At 38.6% G+C, this 19,204-nt stretch overlaps 1 protein-coding gene across 4 annotated transcripts in view; it reads left to right on the forward strand.

Moving 5' to 3' along the window:
* The window catches only part of Slx4ip (SLX4 interacting protein), a 156,587-nt gene that overhangs the window by 122,722 nt on the left and 14,661 nt on the right, over positions 1–19,204 (forward strand). For 2 of the 4 annotated variants that reach the window (XM_029472393.1, XM_029472398.1), the window contains 2 exons: positions 10,060–10,137; positions 12,759–12,847. In XM_029472393.1, the coding sequence (XP_029328253.1) occupies positions 10,060–10,137; positions 12,759–12,847 (167 nt within the window). Of the gene's footprint in view, positions 1–10,059; positions 10,138–12,493; positions 12,660–12,758; positions 12,848–13,164; positions 14,054–19,204 lie in introns of those variants that run through there. The other 2 variants (XM_029472384.1, XM_029472381.1) reach the window with 2 other exon arrangements.

Consider the following 19,204-nt stretch of genomic DNA (forward strand, 5'->3'; position numbering starts at 1 on the left):
ACATATGTTTGCCTTTCTGGAGCCACTCTGGTATTCTCTTCTCCCCTGAAGCGACTTCAGAAATACTACCAAATACCTCTTGATTGCTAGTTCAGCATTTTGTTTTCTTTAATCTCCTTTCTGAAACTTCTGCCCTGCTTATTCTTGTCTCACTACTACTTTTAGTCTCCTCTTTGCTGTCCTTGACTGGTGTGTGTATGTGTGTGTGTGTGTGTGTGTGTGTGTGTGTATGTGTGTGATCTTTGTGGGTGTGTCCTCCCCCACCCCCTGCACTGGGTAAAATGTACTAGGCTGTGGATCTTTCTTACCTTTTGGACAGGTTGTCCTTCAGTGTATCCCCACATGACTTCTTCCCTGAAACCCATTTTGTTTTGCATTGGAAATAAATAGTCACTTAGAGATACTCATTGGTTCTTCTCTAAAGTTTTGTTCATTGTCTTATCAGCTCTCCATAAACCCCGTGTTTCTTGCCAGCTACCTTTTATCTAAGATGAATTCACAGAGGTGAAACACACATCACCATAGCTCTGCACACTGTGTCAATCACCAGACGTCTCTGACTCTGTCTCTGAAGTATCCCTTGGCTGTGTTTCCATTTGTCATTTTCCTGGACTACTGAGGAAACTCACTTTCTCCTCATTGGTTTTGTTCAAAGCTTAAGACAATCGTCAAGTTAATGGAATTCAAATTCCTGAATGAGGCAGTGCTCCAAATCACAAGTGCTTCACAGAGGCCTCCCTAGCAATGGGAGTAAATGGCTTTATAGGATGAGCATGCAAACAAATTGAAGAAAACTACTCAATTAGGTAGGCATTTTCTTTGAGTATAACTTAATGGAAATTCTCCAGTTACATAACAGATTGGTTACTTGGATTCCTGAAATTGGCGTAAAATGCAACTAAAAATTAATCAGTTGCAATTAGTGCATCTAAGGTAAATTTGTTGCTTGCTTGCTTGCTTGTTTACAAAAAACCTGTGCAAGGGTATCTTTGGTAAAACACTGAATGTTTTTATTGATGTGTGGGAGGGAGGCGATGTAGATCTGGGCATGGTAATACATATACTCATAATCCTAGTGTTTGGGATCCTGAGGCAAGAGAATTTCAAATTCAGAGCCAGCCTGAACTATATAAAACTATGTCTTAAGCTAACACAAAGTATTTATTTGGCAATTGAGAATGTCAGATACAAGGCTGCCAGCAACAATATTCAGAGGTCTACATGAATTTCCAAACCAAAAAGAAAGATAAGGGAATGCAAAACCGCAGGTGAAAACAAAAGACCCATAAAGCTTGTCAGTAAATATCAAAGAAATTTAATAGCACCATAGACTAGTTCTCAACATGGGGCTGGAAAGAGAGGTCAGCACCCACATGGCAGCTCACAACTGCCTATAGCTGTAGTTCAAGGGATCTGATACCCTCAAACCAATACACAGGAAAGCAATTAAATAAGCTAAAGAACAACTAGTTTTCAATTTTGTGGAAGGACACTAAAGTTCTTTAAAAACAATCAGCAGTTTTAACATGTTAAATTTGTAATACATTTTATCAGAAATGTCTTAGTTTTCTTGAAATTGATCTTTGTATGGTTCAGGATCTTTTATATCAAGTGTCCAAAAGGATTTTTTATAATTTGACAAGCTAAATGAAAGAGCAAAAGGCCGTGAATGACAAGTATTATTGATAGAGAAGATAGTAATATTGAGTACCAAGAGAGGAATTTGCTCTACCACATTAAGACTTGCTGTAAATAAAGTTCAGGTAATTGTAAAGGAATGTAGGAAAGGGACATATATGACTGACTGAGATTAGGGGTGATTGTGGGCCTTCTGTCTGATATTTAACTACTTATCTGTGACATTGACATTGTGTATAACATGAAGTACATTAAAATATCACTGATCTGGGATGTGCCAACATGCCTGTATTCTCAGCACTTAGGAGGCTGAGGCAAGATTAGAGAAAGATGAGCCAACCTGGCCTAAGACCTTATCTCAAAACAAATATACATTAGTCACTGCCTGTTGTCTACAATCTAAAGAGCATTGTTAGGCAGGTGTAGTTGAACACATCCACATTGGGAAGTGGTGGCAAAAGCATTGGGAGTTCAATGCTAGACTGGATGCTGGCTTAAGGAAACCACACAGAGGGGCTGTGGATGGCTCAGCAGATAGACGTACTTGCAACCAAGTCTGAAAACTTGCGTTTGATACCTAGTTCCCACACAGTGGATGGAAAGGAAAACTACTGTGTAAGTTATTGTCTGATCTCCACATACATACCATGGCATGTACCCACCCTCTTTAGTTGAATAAACAAATAAATGTAATATAAAATAAACACATCACAAACAGGACTGTGAAGGGGGATGGAGAAATAACGTTGAGATTTTTCTTTACTTGTGTGTTTAATTTTTTCTCAGGCAGTGCCTCGCTCCATAGCTCAGATTGGTCTTGAATTCACTAGATGACATTCCGCTGCACATCTGAGATTACAGGTGTATGCTACCATGACCAACAACATTAAGTTTTTTCATTTTAGTACAGTTGAGAAAAAATGTTGCATAGTTCTTTCTTTTAAAAGCAAAACAAAACAAGTGTCAAGCTTCCTCCCGGCATTGCGGTGTGTGCTTGGTGGATCCAGTCTTCCCTTCCTCCCTCCCTTGCAAGGCTGCTGTTCCACTGTGCATGTTCTGGGCAGGCGAGCTCTGTTAGCTCCTATGTCTGTCTTCCTGGAACCCTTCCCCTTCATGGTCTTCTTTCTATACTCATCGTAGTCACCCCACATAAACACACAAATGTAAAAAGTAGAAGCTAGGATGCATATATCTTTAATGTCAGGGCTTTAGAAGGGATTCAAAAAGACAAATCACACATAGATATGCATGCCCTGCACATGAGTTAATTTAGGTCAGAATAAATACCTAAATCAAAGCTGAATACTGCCTACCTGAGCATTTGGAACTGGCCAGCTTTTCTTAGGCACTGCCAAAGACCCTGGACAGTAGGTTTCCCTAGTGTGCAGAATTGATAGAGATAGCAAACTGGCAGCAGCGGGCTATGCTGCAAATCAGAACATTTTATTTGGACTTTATTTTAAGTTTAAATTTCTTTCCATCTTAAAAAATGTAGTTTTTATATAAAAGTTGGGTTGACTGGTTTTTCTGATACTAAAGTTCTAGGTTTCTAATGGCAGCTGGTGGCTGGAATTGAATGGCCTGTGTGAGCTTTAAACAAGAGGGTGGTTCTCTTTGGCTTTCAGCCATTTTTCTATTGCTCGTTTTACCATGTAGGCATGCAGTTCATCACCTGGATTCAGTTGATAAGGACGGATGATGTTGCATGTAGACAGATACAACATCCTCTTACCTAATGTTTCAGGTTGGTTTTGTTTGCTGGTTTGTTTTATGTATCTTGGGAAAGTGGACAAGATGTCTGTCAGGGGTCTATACTGTACTGTGATTTCATAGTCCTGTTGGAATAGATCAGTGGTTGGTGAGCCTTTTTCTTTATGTGTAGTGCTAGAATATCAAGAGTTGGAATAGGCTTTCTGCAAGACAGGGAAGCCCTACAGGACATGCTGCCCAACTGTGGATAATGTAAAAGCTATTCCTGAGAGGTATCCTCAAACAGCTAGCAGGTCAAGTAAACAGCCACATCATTCAAAAGGTTAACAAAATCTCTCTTTCTGTTATCAATAGCAGAGAATTTTTTTTTCTAAAGACAGTGCACAGTTTTGTAGATGCTATTAAGTTTTTGAGTCTGCAGTATTAAATCACTCACTCCATTGGTCATGGCCTGACAGATAGTGCTGTGAGAACCAGAGCTTTGGATGCTAGTTCTGCAGTTCTTGCAAGTTTGCTTGGCATAGTTTCATATTTTAATTTTATTATTTTACATGTTTACATTGCATCTTTATAAAAAAAATAGAAAACCTATATGGAAAAAAGATCTGAAGTAATAATTTTTTAGTTTGTCTTATAATTTTGACTACCTTGAAAGGCTTTACATTCTATGTTGGTGATGGGCCAACAAGATCAGGAAGATTTCAGGTAGCAAATATGATTTTTAAACAGGAAATCTTGCCTCATTAGTTTAGAATTATTTTAGTATAGAATTTTTTTATGACACTAACCTGCTTGCACTATTAATTTTGGCATCAGATAGACATAAGTGTATTGTATTACACATACAGATTTTAGAGCTATAATAATTTAAAGATATGAAATAGTATCTCAAGGGAATCTTTTCAGAGTCTCTAAATGTCTTGGGTATAAGTAAATTCCCATCCTAGGACCAAATATTCCACTTCTCAACCTAAGTTGTTTCCCAGGTGCCATCTTAGTCTAGGATCCTGTGTGTATATATTCTTAAGATTAAGACAGAACTCTTTGAGTCTAATTCCCATGAAACCCCTGTCTCCAGCCCTACCCATCACCAGCAAGAGTGAAGGTAACATGTAAGCCCTGACATACTTCACAAGACTTCATGGAGCCTCTCCCATTGGTGTTCCTGAGAGTTTCTTGCTGCATTTTAATAGACAGTGTCCAACTTATAGTTTCTTTACCTTTTATATCTTAGGTCTTCTCATAGGAACATATGACATTTTCTGGATGCATGTGTTCTAGAAAGTGGTGAGTTGTATACTTTCTTCTCTAAATTAATAGCTGTAAAACTTCTGTCCATCTTTTGTGTGTTTCTGATGTAGTATAGTACAGAAGACTCTGCTGGTGCTTGCTAGACATTAGTATTTTTCTTCCTGTTCTCTTAGTTGCAACCAAGTCTTCAAATAGAATGTGGGCCCTTCTCCTGCCTTCACACTGGGAACCATCCCTGTATGTGCTGATATACAGTCCACTCCATAACAGCACACAGTAGTGTTTCTCAATACAAATGAGACCACACTCCTACTCCTTCAGGGAGCTTACTTTGCCAAAATGTTAGGTTTCTACAATTGTACCATGGGTTTCTGTGACATCATTGGTAGAAGTACATATTTAAGTCAACTGCCTTCCAGTCTTTGAACTGCAAGTATAAGTTTGGTTTGTACCCACAGATTTCTATGACAGGTAAAGAAGTCAAAAGTTTTAAATTTGTAGCATTCTAAAAGACCATCCAGATGGGAGGAAAAATGCAACTGAGGCAACAGAGAACAAACCTGCTAAAAATGAATTGTTTCAATCCCAGTTTGGAGGGAACTCGGTGGTCTGTACGTTGGGATGTTGGAGAACATTGAATTTAAAGTAGCTATCTGAGCAATAATATCACGCTCCACTCTGGTGTTGCAGAGGTTGTCTTTGTTATCTGAAACTTGTGGGACTAGAGAGGTTCCATGTTTCCAGATTTGTGGGGTTTTATGTAGACTTTATTGTTTGAGTACACCTCATTTAAAAGTCAGAATTCTGCAATACTCCAAAGGATGAAACTTACTGATCATCATGACAATGGTCAAAAACTTTCAGATTGTGAGGCAATTTGAATTTTCAGGCTCAGGATGTTCAATCTATAGTATCTTGATAGTAAAGCAGACTCTATATTGCTCGGAGATCATACTCACATGTTAGGAAAGTAAGTCTTCATGATGTCTAACTTATTTTGACATAGTTTAAAAGACATGTTTATGAAATATGATAAAAGATGAGTCATGACTCATCACTCAGACTAGATGGTGGCGTTTGGGGAATTTCGTGGCACTCGCTTTGCTTTTCTGGATATTTGAAGTTGTTATGGTTACCTGATCAAATGAAGATGCCTGTTCAAAGTTTAAAGTTTAAAGGATATGGGCATGAACTTGCCTCGTGCTTTGGGAGAGGGCTTTGCTGGAAGAGAGCCATGTGGTGGATAGGTGGAGCCCAGAAGAAACCTATGAAAGAGTGCGTGCTTGCCATGTAATCCTGTCCCCTCAGCAGGGCACATGAAGATATTTCTCCCAGCCTCCCCATTCCACGGTCTGTGTTTGAGGGTGGAACTTCTGTGTTATGCACCGCACTACCAACTTGCCTTGCCAGCTGCGGGATTCTCAAGTCACTTTGGCTGTGACTCCACTGGAAAACTAATGAGACTGAGTAGTTTTACAGCAATTCAAGAAGCTATTTTCTCTCAGTGACTTGGCACTATAAATTATAATAACCAATGTAAATAACAATTACTTTAAACTGAGTGTCTTAGTCACTGTTCTATTGCTATGAAGCCCATGCCAGGCTAATAAGGCTCAGTCTCACTTACTCAGCCCCTCCCCCACCTTCTCTGCCTGCCTATCAGGATATAGCTCTCAACTACTTCTCTGGCACCATGCCTTCCTGAGTGCTGTCATGCTTCCCACCATGATTGTAATGACCTAAACCTATGAAACAGTAAGCAAGCCCCCAATTAAATGCTTTCTCTAATAAGAGTTGCCTTGATCATAAAGACTCTTCACGGTCACTAAGACAGAAGTTGGTACCAAGGAGAGGTATATTGCTGGGACAGGTGTGTCCGTGCTGTTGGTTGGAAGAATATGAAAGACTTTGGGACATTGGACTAGAAAAGCAGACGAGGCTGAAGGCAACTTGAACTGTGGTGGCTCAGCTCAAGAAGTTCCATAGGACCAGGATATTATTAGCAAGTGGCCTAGAGACCAACCATTCTTGTCAATTCTCTCTAGTGCCGAGTCTCCGTATTCCTATCAAAGATACAGTGGAACAGTGTAAGACAAAGTATTCATATCTTTAAAAAGTTTGTGTACTTTTTGTTAACAACTTGTAGAGCCCAGTAGGAAGTTTGCAGTAACTGGAGACTTGGAGTCTCAATGGAGAGTTGGAGGCTTATTTGTAAGTGGATAGAGAGAAGACCATCAGAGAAGAACATTAAACCAACATGATTTACCTATGAAGCATGGGATGCAAGAAGTGAGAGAGACTGAAGTTTTTAGGGGCTGCTTAGGAGTGAGAAAAAAGATGTACATTTTAGTATCTGGCTATCATTTAGCAACTGTTACCTGAGAAATCGAGATTATGTCTGGGAATGGATATAGCTGGGGATTTATGATAGAGACTTCTATTACAAAGGCATCCCCCCTCCCTGGTTCTTCAAAAATCTAAAGACAGTGTTCCTTAGTAGAAGAGGGTCACAATAGCTAGCAAGAAAACAGATTAATCCAGTGTGATTTCCTAGTACCTAGTGATTTTAGGTCATAATTGCCAGATGGTTTTCAAATAAAACACGTTTCCTGCTTGTGTATCTTGTCCTCAGTCTCCTGACAGGTTCTTTTTAATCTATGTTTTACTCTTTTGCAGCTCCATTCATGTATACAGTGAATTTTCATCATTTCAACAACACAATCCCCCTTTGACCTTCCATCTCCCCCAATTCCTTCTCCAGCTGAAATCCTTCCCAAATTGCCCTCCTACTTTAATGTCTTCTCTTCATGTATTACTCACTGAGCTTGTTAGAATTGCTTGCATGTACATAGGTTATATCCTGGAGCATGGACCAGTCAGCAGTGAGATAGTGACAGAAGATAGTGACTGCTGTTCCCCCACCATTAATTATTTGTTATATTTCAAGAAGTAATGAGGCCTCATGTGCCTTTTGCATTTCATAATAAAATGTTAATGGGCTTAATCTTGTACAGGTAGCCATAGCTCTAGTGAGTGTTCCTGGGTATAATGGCCATGTCATGTCCAGAAGGTGTCTTTCAAAACATGTGACCTTCCATCCCTTCCAGTCTTTCTTTTCCTCTTCTATAATTTCCTAAATTTTGGAAGTGATAGTATAAGTGATCCATTTAAGGCTGAGCACTCTACCCTATTCTTAGAAGTTCTACTAGTTATGAGTCTATTTATTAATCATGGCCTGCTGCAACAAGAAACTTCTCTAACAAAGGCTGAGAACCTAATTTGATTTTCTGCATTTAGGACTTAAGTGTAGGAAGCCGGCAGGGGGTACTACATGGAGGGGAAGAAATGGACCCCCCTGGATTCTTTGCCATGTTCCTGTTATCTGCAGAGTGGTGGAGCCTTGGCTTAACCCTGAGTAAGTCCAAATCCTCAGTAGGCAGCTGAACTTTGTAAACTCAGTGGCACTGAGGACAATGATAAGAATGAGGTTGTTCTCTCTCCCTGTTATCTATGGAAAGGAATGCTTCCCAAAGCATCTCTGCTCAGTATGTTTCAGTTGGCAGTGATCTTCTCTGTTCATATAGCAAGATTCGTTTGCCTTAAGAACTGACACAGTACCATTTGTATTTACATTTCTCTTTAAACAATGACGTTTCATATAACCAATGGAATTAAACAGGTGCAGATCTTCTTTTAAAAAAAAATGTTAAACCTACCATTTTACTTGAAGGATCATTAGGCTGCATTTCCTAAGACTACTGCTACTAATATTGGCCACTTGGGGAGTGATTCTTGTGCATAGTTCTGTCTCAGGGGACAGAGGTACACAGGGCCAGGTTCTGTCCTAGTGATTTCACTAACAAACTGCTTGGAATATGCTTTGTATTATTTTTCCATAGGAGGAGGCATTGTATTGAATTTTTATTGCATAGGTTAGTTTGCTGGTTAGGACTTTTGGTGGAGAGTTTCTTCATCAGGTAGGTGGTATCTTCTGAATAACAAACTTTGTGGGCTCAGATCAGTGGCTTTCATGGTCAGCTTTCCCTTCAGCTTCTTTCTGATCTATAACCTTCTGATCTATAACATTTTGTCAGGAAGAGTTTATACTTACAGACCATCAAAGGCCAGTGTGCATTCTCTTGCTTCTTTGGTCCTTTATAAGACTCATAAATAATTATGTGAAAGTTCACTTCTAAATTTTGATGTGTTCTTGAGTTCTAAGTTGCCACAAATTCCTTTCCTATAACTATTCCTCCCCTAACAGTATGGCAAATAAACAAATGCGGTGGCTTCCACTTTCTCAGTGACCTAAAGAACAAAATGCTTGTTTAAAGCACTCAGAAATATCAACTTTGTGTGTATTTTTAAAAACTTTGTAGAAGCAAGCAATGTAACTGAAATAAAATCTGGTTTTTACTGTGTCTGGAAAAATGTATTTGATCATCTTAAATCTAGAGATTATCCTTTAGTATATGTCACTGTCATTTCACAATATGTGTGGCTGAAGGAGCTGTGCTGTCAGAGCCATTGCATGTTTAGCCAGGGCATCTGAGTTGGCGCAGTTCTGGAAACTCATCTCTCTGTGGTAACTAGAAGCACAGTCACTTGACCTCAGGAAAATGACCCAGGGGAAACAGGAGGAGAAGTACAAAGGAAAGAAGGGGAAAGGTAGGCGAATACTTTCTGTGGATTGCCTGAAGTTCTGTTAGACCTGAAGAGTCAATGGCAATGTCTCCATCTTCACAGAGATTATTACTGTTTGGGGCGGAGTTTATGTGGTAGCTGTAGCCTGTGCATATTTCAGGGAAGTACAGGGTTGTTTTGTTTTGTTTTTTGGGTTTTGTTTTTGGGGGGTTTTGTTTTTGTTTTTGTTTTTGTTTTTTTTGAGACAGGGTTTCTCTGTGTAGCTCTGGCTGTCCTGGAACTCACTCTGTAGACCAGGCTGGCCTCGAACTCAGAAATTCGCTTGCCTCTGCCTCCCAAGTGCTGGGATTAAAGGCGTGCACCACCACGCCTGGCTAACATTCTACTCTTGATGGACCTTCACTTCAGTTTGTGACCATTGTGAAGAATGCTACTATAGGAATACACATATTTATGTAAGTTCAACTTTAGGTATTGAGTACCCTTTCAAAATGGCTGTGCCTATATGTACTTCCTATCAACAGGTCTGCATCAGTTTAGATTTAGTATGTCACTCATGTGAAGTCACTAACTTTCAGACATGTTAGACCTCATTTGTTCCATTTTACAGATGAAGTGACTGAACCACTTCACAGATTTGGGACTTTTAAAAGAGCCAGTGTGATAACATTGCTCTCTTCACTCATATGAAGTCTCTGTTGGTTTATTTATTCTTTTATTTGTTAATTACTGAGTAGCTATTGTATGACAGGCATTGGGTAGGGTTCCGCTATTCAGTCAAATTTATAATCTAATGATATCACTTTCATTTTACAGGTTATGGCTTTCAGATCACAGCTTATTTCCTCAAGAGAGGGATACACCTTCACTGTATCCAGAGCTCCCAGAATACTGGTAAGGTTTCTGATTTTGTACATCAGGCATTTTCACAGTCAAGTTGTCTAAAGGAGTGACAAAAAAAAAAAAAAAAATTAGAGAACAAATATTCCTCTTTGCTTCTGTAGCTACACCATTTAGTATTTCAAAGAGTATATGACCCCCTTTGCTCCATTCATTGTACTTACTGCCCATGAAAACAGAGAGCTGGACCACAATGCACTTTCGTGGTATCACAGCATTTTCCTGACATTTCAGAGTGACTCGGTGAGCATGAGTCATTTTGTCATGGTGAGTGTACCCCAGAGTCTTTGGAGAGGGGCAAATGAATTCCAAGAAAGCATTTTCCTAGCTCAGAGCCAGCAAAGCTTCCATAAGTATTTAATGAGGCCAGCTCCCAACTCTCACCTGCACAAGTCCTGATATGGAAAGTGATATCATGTGCAATCAACCACAGTGAAGTAAGGAGATAATGTCCAGTCTCTCTGAATAGATCAGAACCCTAGAAAAACTTCCTTGATGGAAGTTTGTTCACAGCATGTGCATGCTTATCTGTATTTTCTTAACTCTTAAATGTTGATCAGATATATTACCATCTTTTTAAAGAAAAACAGAATATTTTCTTTTCTATATATGAGGTCTGCTTTCATGGATGTATATTTGTCACACATCTGTGCTTGGTGCCCTTGGAGACTAGAAGACAGTGATGGATGTGCTAGAATTAGAATTACAGATGGCCTTGAACCACCATGATGGGTGCTAGGAATTGAACCTCGGGCCTCTGGAAGAGCAGCCAGTGCTCTTAACCACAGAGCCATCTCTCTAGCCCCTATATTAGCCACTTAATAGGGTCTTATATTTGTTTACCTCAAAAAGCTAACCTTTTATCTGTTACAATGCAATCTAGCTTTACATTCTGGTGGGGATTGGTAGTGTTTAAATTTTTATTTAAATATTAAAGTAACACAAATCAATTATTACATAATCAAGTAAAGTGGTACAAAAGAAACTTTTAAATTGATTTGACTATCAAAGTATTCATAATCTATCACTCTTATTTTTGAGAAGAAAAATAGAAATATAAAATAGATGGAGTGATAATTGAGTTCTGTGGCTTTTTTACCCCCTCCATAAAGTAGGACAGGGGCTGCTTACCACTTAATCCCAATCATTTATTTCAACAACTAATAACATAAATATTAATAAAATTAAATTTTATAATTTTGTTTTTAGAGCTTTTCAAAAACCATGAGAGGCCCCCATCCATATGGAACATCTGTGTGGGGTCAAACTTTAGATACACCCATGACTTCACCTGCAAGGAGAGGCTTTCGGTTGACTGAGACCAGAGCAATAAGTTGGCTGAAGTCCTGGAGAGCATCCATGTTAGGTAGTGGGAAGAAAATGAGGCAGGTGATGGAGCTTTTATTTAGAACATCTGACCTGTTGTTATGAGGTGTGTGGTTCAGTACAGTAGTCACCAAAGAAACAGCAGAGACCCAGGGCTCAAGGGAGAGCCACTCCAGGAACTTTAACTCTTTTAGGTCTTTTGGTACACTCTGAACTAGCAGGTGGTGAGGTGTTAACCTGTGTTCATATTGTGTGCATAATTAACACCTTTGTGCTTAACTAACAGTTGAACCAAATGGAGCTGTGTTACTATCCTACTCAGTCTCTCATGGGCAGAATATTGAAAGGGTTCACAATAGATTTATACCTTTCTTTTAAAAACATGCTCACATCTGAGAGGGAATCTTTCTGTTTTAGAACAATGATTGTTTTTGTAGCAATGTACGTGGTGTATGATATAAAAAAGATTCAGGCAGTGTGGCAAGTACCAAGAGATGAAGAATCCTCCCCATTTAGTGCAGATTGGTACTCTTTGTATCTGTTACACATCACACTAGACATGGTCCCACAGTTGAATGGTGCTTGGTAGGTGTACAGATGGACGGAGAAGGCAGGTGAAAGAAGAGTGATAAAGATGACACTGCTTATGCTGTGTTCCCATCACTGACTGAGGGATCCCTGTTCTCTGCTCCATTCTGTGGTCCCACTTGGAAGTCAATGGCTTTGCAGTCAGAATCTGCAGAGGTGGATTGCTGTGACCAAGGTCTAATGCCATCTCTCCTGTTGCATACTTAACCATTCTGTTAATTGACTACCCAATTCCTAAGAGAAACAGTTGTTTTCATATCCCAATTCAGCTTAGAAGCTTGATAGTGCAGAATTAGCCTTTTAGTTCTCCCCAAGAGCTAGGAAGACAATGTAGACATGAATGGGTCACAGTTTTAGATTTATATCTCACATTCTTTCGATTTTTTTCTTTAAGTCTGAACGCTGATTAAAAAACACTGATATTTCTCCCTACTAGGACTCCTAAACAGAAAAGGGCATGCTAACACAGAAAACAATAATAGCCTATCTGGATGTTCCATGTTCAGACCAGTTTGCAACCCGTTGACTCTTCCTAGAACTCACTCTGCCCACGTGGTGGAAATCTTGTAGAGAGAAGAAGGGAAAGGAGATCCCACTCACATGTATGTGCTGTATATATAACCATAACAAAAAGTCAGCAATGATGTCTTCTTGCATGATGTTGATGCTTTTAGTAACTTGATCTTCTTTGTGTTGTACAGAACTTCGTATATTTCCTGAGAGATTTGTGGTGTGTGTTAGTCAGCTTGCATTTGGTCATGATATTTGGGCAAACCAGAATGAAAAATCGGTATGTATGAAAAAAGCTCTGTAAGTAAGAAAATCTGCTTAGTATTGAGTGACCATGGTGATAGTGGTAGTGGTGGTAGTGGTTGGTGTGCGTGTGCGTGTGCGTGTGTGTGTGTGTGTGTTCCAGGGTGTGTGTGTGTGTGTGTGTGTGTGTGTGTGTGTTCCAGGGTGTCTTTTATTATCAGCAGTTCAGCATGTTTGAAGAGATAAGAGATGCCATGCCTCCCATTTTGCATGCTAAAGTTGATCAATTAATGAGTTGATTAATTAATGTGTTGTGTTTTTGTTTCTTTCCCCTCCAAAACCTTCAATATTTAGTTTGCTAGGAAGTATCTTTTCACCTTCAACTTTAAATGAGGCAGCAACATAACAGGACAACCTTGATGGTGTTTGTGATTATAAATGAAGAGAAGTGAAAAATCTGTGCTTCCACTGGAACTTTCTGCTGGAGTCAGTGACTTCTGAATTGTATTCCATGGTGAATCTCTGATGGTTTTTCTGAGAACTAGTGGGTCTCCCCAGTGTATTATATCCTAGCCAATAGAGCTCATACTCTCTTGCTCTCTTTTCTCATGCTAGGCTTGAGTTCTATCAGGACCTTGTTCTGTTTCACAGGAGTTCTCTATTGAGACAAGTAGCCATAGAAAACCTACGCAAAAATATAGCTTACATCTGTGTCTTTTAAGCTTAACATGTACTCTTAACAGTATCCTTATTATTTCTATATGTATCTTGCTTCAATCACACTTTAGTCTATTTAACTTGCCCTTAAAAAAATTTAGGTCTACAGCTTGAACCTTCAATGAACAGGAAAAAAAAATATATAGAAGACATTAACCCAGCCATTAAGTGTGACATGATTATTATGCTTCTAAAATAATTTATGAGGATATTAGATTATCCCTGTTGTTTATTATTTTTAACCCATTTGAAATTTGGCTCACATAGTTTAAAATCCGTTTCTTATCTCATCTTAAGTAAATACATAAGAAAAGTGTTTTGGAGCCTCTGAAGACAATAGAGACCCAGAAGAAGTCAAGAGCTGAAAATTCATACTTGCATTTAGTTCCTTTGTTTTGAGCAGAGAATCCTTTCAAAAAAGCCAGTGCAACCCTTTTATTTCCTCTTCATCCATCAAACCCACTCTAGATATGTACATAAAATAAGATTAGTGAAGCAAATCTAGCCAAAAGCATTAAACATTTCTTCTTTGAAATACTTCCATGATACTATATTATCTTTGAAGATTAATAAATACTAAAATAATTTTGTTGGAGTATATTTTAATAAATATTTCTTAACTGATTTTTTTCAGAGCAAGAAAGAATTGATCTGTGGTTTAAAAAAACAATTATTAACTCTATCAGAATGTTATTACTTGCAGATGGGATACCGGAGAAACCAGATCCTATATCTGATGTGTAATGTTAATACTTAATATCTGAAATTGTTAAAGATGAATTAAAGCATCTGCATACAAAGGAAACAGTATCCCCTTAGGGGCTCTGGTATTTGTACAGATGTAAGTTTTCTGTAGCTGCTGTTATATAAATCCTGTAATCCAGAGAACTTCCTGATTATTGAGAACTTTCATCCTTAACCAGCCTGGATATTTTACATGGGGACTTTGGTTTCCTTATCTTTAACATGTTCTGATCTTTAGTAGGTATACAATCAAAGTTGACCATATTAACTTATAAGAAAAATGCTACTTATATCACATGGTTCTTTTGTTGGTTTTGGTGGCTCTTTTTTGGTTATGTCTTTCTTTCCAGTCATATACACACTTTCCCAGCAACAAAAACAAGAGCCAGTACTACCCCCATAGCTCCACTGCCACAAGTGTTCCAACTTCAGCTGAGCTCATCCCCTCCTCAGGTTCTTCAGCCCACCACCTTCTCAGGTATGGTGTCACTAGAAGCTATGAAATGCCCAGGCCCTCCTGCAAATCCCTCATCAGGCCAGTCATACTGTCTTCTTGCCATTGATATCTGACCTCTTCAGAGTTCACCTGTCTCAGCTATTTAGAGATCAATAAACAACCTCACCCTCCCTGATGCCTCCTGGCAGAGAAAGAACAAATTAATTCTCATGATGTACTTCAAACATCCAAACGTCGCTTCCTCAAGCATTTGAATTTCTTTCCATTTTACATTGATGTTTACAAAAACGCAGGGTCCATCTCATTCTCTCCTACTTATCATTCTAAGGAATTTCTGACTAGGCAAGGCTTGGGAACTTGGCTCCCCATGTAACTATATTGGCAATAAACTAGAGTTATTTTCTTATAATTGTTTATATAACCCACTGTTTTGCCATCCACAGAAGTGATGGTGGTGGGGCGATTTTGTACCTGAGAGCAGCTTCGACCTCTCACTGGGACTGTAGCCATTAAGGAGTTCTCCTTAAGTTCCCCATGCTCTCTGGATCACCTTTGTCTTAAGTGAGAATTTGTTAGGAAATCTGAGAGCATCTACTGAAAATTGCTTTGCCAGGGGACTCTTTCAGCCTTCAGACTAGGAAAGCATCAGTATTTAGCACCCCAGTTCTTCAAGATAGCTGCATTGAAGAACATGTACCAGATCACACAGCACAAAGGAAGCAGAGAAATACCCTTCCTCTCCACAGCAGAGTGAAAGTAGTGCTTGCTGTCCCTTCACCACCGTGCCAGTGAAGTCTGTTCCCACTTTGTCAACTCTGTCTGTCTATGTGGGCACAGACAGTTGAGGAAGGCTCTCCTGTTGCAATAGCCCTGCACCCTGTCCATGTGCTTGGGATGTGGGAACTGAGCTGTGTACTTTGGGAAGCAAGGGCATTATTATGAAATGAGTCACTGTATTTTCCTTACTAGAGTTTCTCATAAGAAATCTCAAAACTCTTGTAGCCTCAGATTTGACCTCCTGCTGGCTGTGGAGCCAGAGTCTTTCTGAAGGTTTTACCTTTGTTTGTTCTTTTCACATTTTCCTTAGCAGCATAAAGAACATCAAGTCAGACTTTACTGTACTTGGAGATACTCCACAAAATTGGCTTCTCTCTCTCTCTCTCTCTCTCTCTCTCTCTCTCTCTCTCTCTCTCTCTCTCTCTCTCTCACCACCCCCTTCCCAAGCATAAGTCTCCTGTGTAGAGACTGCCCTTTTTCAGTTGTAAAACCCTGGAGGTTTGGAGAACACTGAAATTACTTACTAGTTTCTTTGATTTCTTTATTGAAGTTATGTAAATAACCGTGGACCTCTGTATATATCTGGGACATTTCAGGGTCATTGCAAAGCTACTGTTTTGTTTGATTGTGTGTTGGTTACAAGCCACTCCTAGTCTCTGGAGACCATGGTTCCCATTCGACTGACCATTTCATTGAACAGAATGTTCTGGGTGCTGGCTCTGTACCAGGGTCTCTGCTGAGTTTCAGTGACACAAAAATAAGAAAATACTGCTGCCCTCTAGCTGCTTATAGTCTGGAAGATTGACACCACTATTGACTGTCCTAGTTGCCTAAAATCAGTCATAGAGTAGAAGCTGTGAATTTAGAGACTAAAGCCCAGAATTTAGATTTCCACTCTTTGTTTTAAAACTTTAATGTGTCAAAGCCCAAGATTCAATTAGAAATTAGAAAATGACACATAGTGTTAGTGCTGCCTAAAAGCAGATTCATACACTAAGTTTTTTGGGGATTTCCATCTTCTCCTGCATCTGAATTGTGGCTGAGCTATGAAAATAGTGTCAGGCGTGCGAGTGACACACACACACATACATATACACACACGCATATGGGCACTAGGGCAAGGTCTACTCTGTAACACAGACTATATGGAAGGATTGCTAAGAGGTCCTGGAAATCAACATTTAAACACTAAGTTCAATACATCTCCTAAGCCAGGCTATTGTTTACAACAAACAAACAAACTTTCTCATTTGTGAATATAATATTGACATAAAAATTAGTATCAAGCAATAAACTACTGTAGGTTGAATTATATTTAGCATATGTCTTATACTCCTCAGCTGTGCATGGTCCAACCTCTGCTCGCCTTATGAAAGGGAGGGTGTCACATTATCTCAAAAAGCTTTTCTCACATGGAATTTCTGTCAAGAAAAAAAAAGGATAAAAATACACTAAATAAGAATTTTAATGTGATTTTTACATGAAGTAGTTTTATTTAATGTAACAACAATCCTGTAGAATCTAGTCATTTTATTTTAGGGGAAATAAACAAGTTATAAGAAAACATTTTAGGCCTTATGTTTTTTTAAAATGGAAGAAGCACAAATTTAAAAAAAAAAAAAAAACAGAAGAAATGGACTACATAAAAATTTGAATGTACTAACTAACTTCTATGCCCTGTGAGGGGCTAAGTAATCTATGACGTTTCCAAGTTTTGTATGAAGTATCAGACTATAGGAAGCCATTCTTGTCTCTGTTTATACTTATGGTTCATGGTAAATTACATGGAACTGTCAAGACATTTCCATACTTGGGAATGGACTTGAGTTTGGAAGAAAGGCTCTTTACTAGTTCCCATTTTCTTATAGTTCAAATTTGCTTATTCCTTAGCAGGTAGTTATCAAAATCCTAGAAGTTCATTACATCCAAAAATTAAATACAAATATGCACAAGGAATTTGAAAATTACCTTTGACTCCCAGCCCAAAATAATCATTACTAACCTAATCTTTATTGTTACTTTAGCCTTAATAACTGAGGTCGATGGATATTTATTTTAGCTAGGACCCTGTTTATTATATTAGTTTATTTCTGCTTTCCTATTGACATTCTATTGATGATATTATTTCTACTTACTATATAAAATATTCTTATCAAGTAGCAGAGGACTGCCTGTCTAGCCTCAGTAGGAGGAGATGCATTGAATCCTTTAGAGACTTGAGGTCTCAGGGAGTGTGGGAGCATCCTATCCAGGACAGGGAGAGGAGAAGGAACAGGATGAGGAGGGGAGGGAAGGGCACTGGGAGAGGGGCAAAGGCTGGATAAAAGAAAAGGAAAACAGGCAAGCAAGCAAGAGTAATTCTTAGTGAGCTTATCATTTGTCTTTCAATTATATGTCATTGTTATGAGGCAGAAGTCTGTGTCTTTTCCATAATGATTCCTTTTCTTTTTTAAAATTAAACTAATAAAATTGATTTTTAAAATATACAACTCAGTATTGACTTTTTTGTTTGTTTGGGGTTTTTTTTGGGGGGGTTGTTTGTTTGTTTCTTCAAGACAGGGTTTCTCTGTGTAGCCCTGGCTGTCCTGGAACTCACTCTGTAGACCAGGCTGGCCTCGAACTCAGAGATCCACCTGCCTCTGCCTCCCAAGTGCTGGGATTAAAGGTGTGCACCACCATGCCTGGCCAGTATTGACATTTTTAAGTCATCAAAATAATTTATAATAGTTAAATGCCTCTTAAATATACATATCTTCTGAAGCTAAAAGTAATATGCATTCAATGACTTTTTTAAATCTATTTGAAACATTAAATATGATAGAAGAAAAATACCTCTATGAAGTCCTCTATGAAATGAAATTGTGACAAGTTCTTGATTAGACAGAAACTGTTCCATCTCCAAGGGAAAATATTCAGTATAACTGTGGCTTCATAGAACAAATTAAGTAGTGTTCCTTCTGTTTCTATTTTGTGGAATAGTTTGAAGAGTATTGGTATTAGCTCTTCTTTGAAGGTCTGATAGAATTCTTCACTAAACCCATCTATCTGATCCTGTTTTTTTGTTTGTTTGTTTGCTTTGGGTGGGGGGTATTTTTTAATGGCTGCTTCTATTTCTTTAGGGATTATGGGACTGTTTAGATGGTTTATCTGATACTAATTTAACTTAGATATTTGGTATCTGTCTAGGAAGTTGTTCATTTCATCCAGATTTTCCTGTTTAGTTGAATATAGGCTTTTGTAGTAGGATCTGATGATTTTTTTTAACGTCCTCAGTTTCTGTTGTTATATCTCCCTTTTTACTTCTGATTATGTTAATTTGGATATTTTCTCTGTGCCCTCTGGTTAGTAAGGCTAAGGGTTTATCTATCTTGTTGAATCTTCTCAAAGAACCAGCTCCTGGCTTTGTTGTTCTTTTTGTTTCTACTTGGTTGATTTCAGCCCTGAGTTTGATTAATTCCTGCTGTCTACTCCTCTTGTGTGTATTTGCTTCTTTGTTTTCTAGAGCTTTCATGTGTACTGTCAAGCTGCTAGTGTATGCTCTCTACAGTTTCTTTTTGGAGACACTCAGAGCTTTGACTTTTCCTCTTAGCACTGCTTTCATTGTGTCCCATAAGTTTGGGTATGTTGTGCCTTCATTTTCATAAAATTCTAAAAAGTCTATAATTTCTTTCTTTATTTCTTCCTTGACCAAGTTATTAT

Source organism: Mus caroli, chromosome 2 (genome assembly GCF_900094665.2).
Source record: "Mus caroli chromosome 2, CAROLI_EIJ_v1.1, whole genome shotgun sequence".
NCBI lineage: Eukaryota > Metazoa > Chordata > Mammalia > Rodentia > Muridae > Mus > Mus caroli.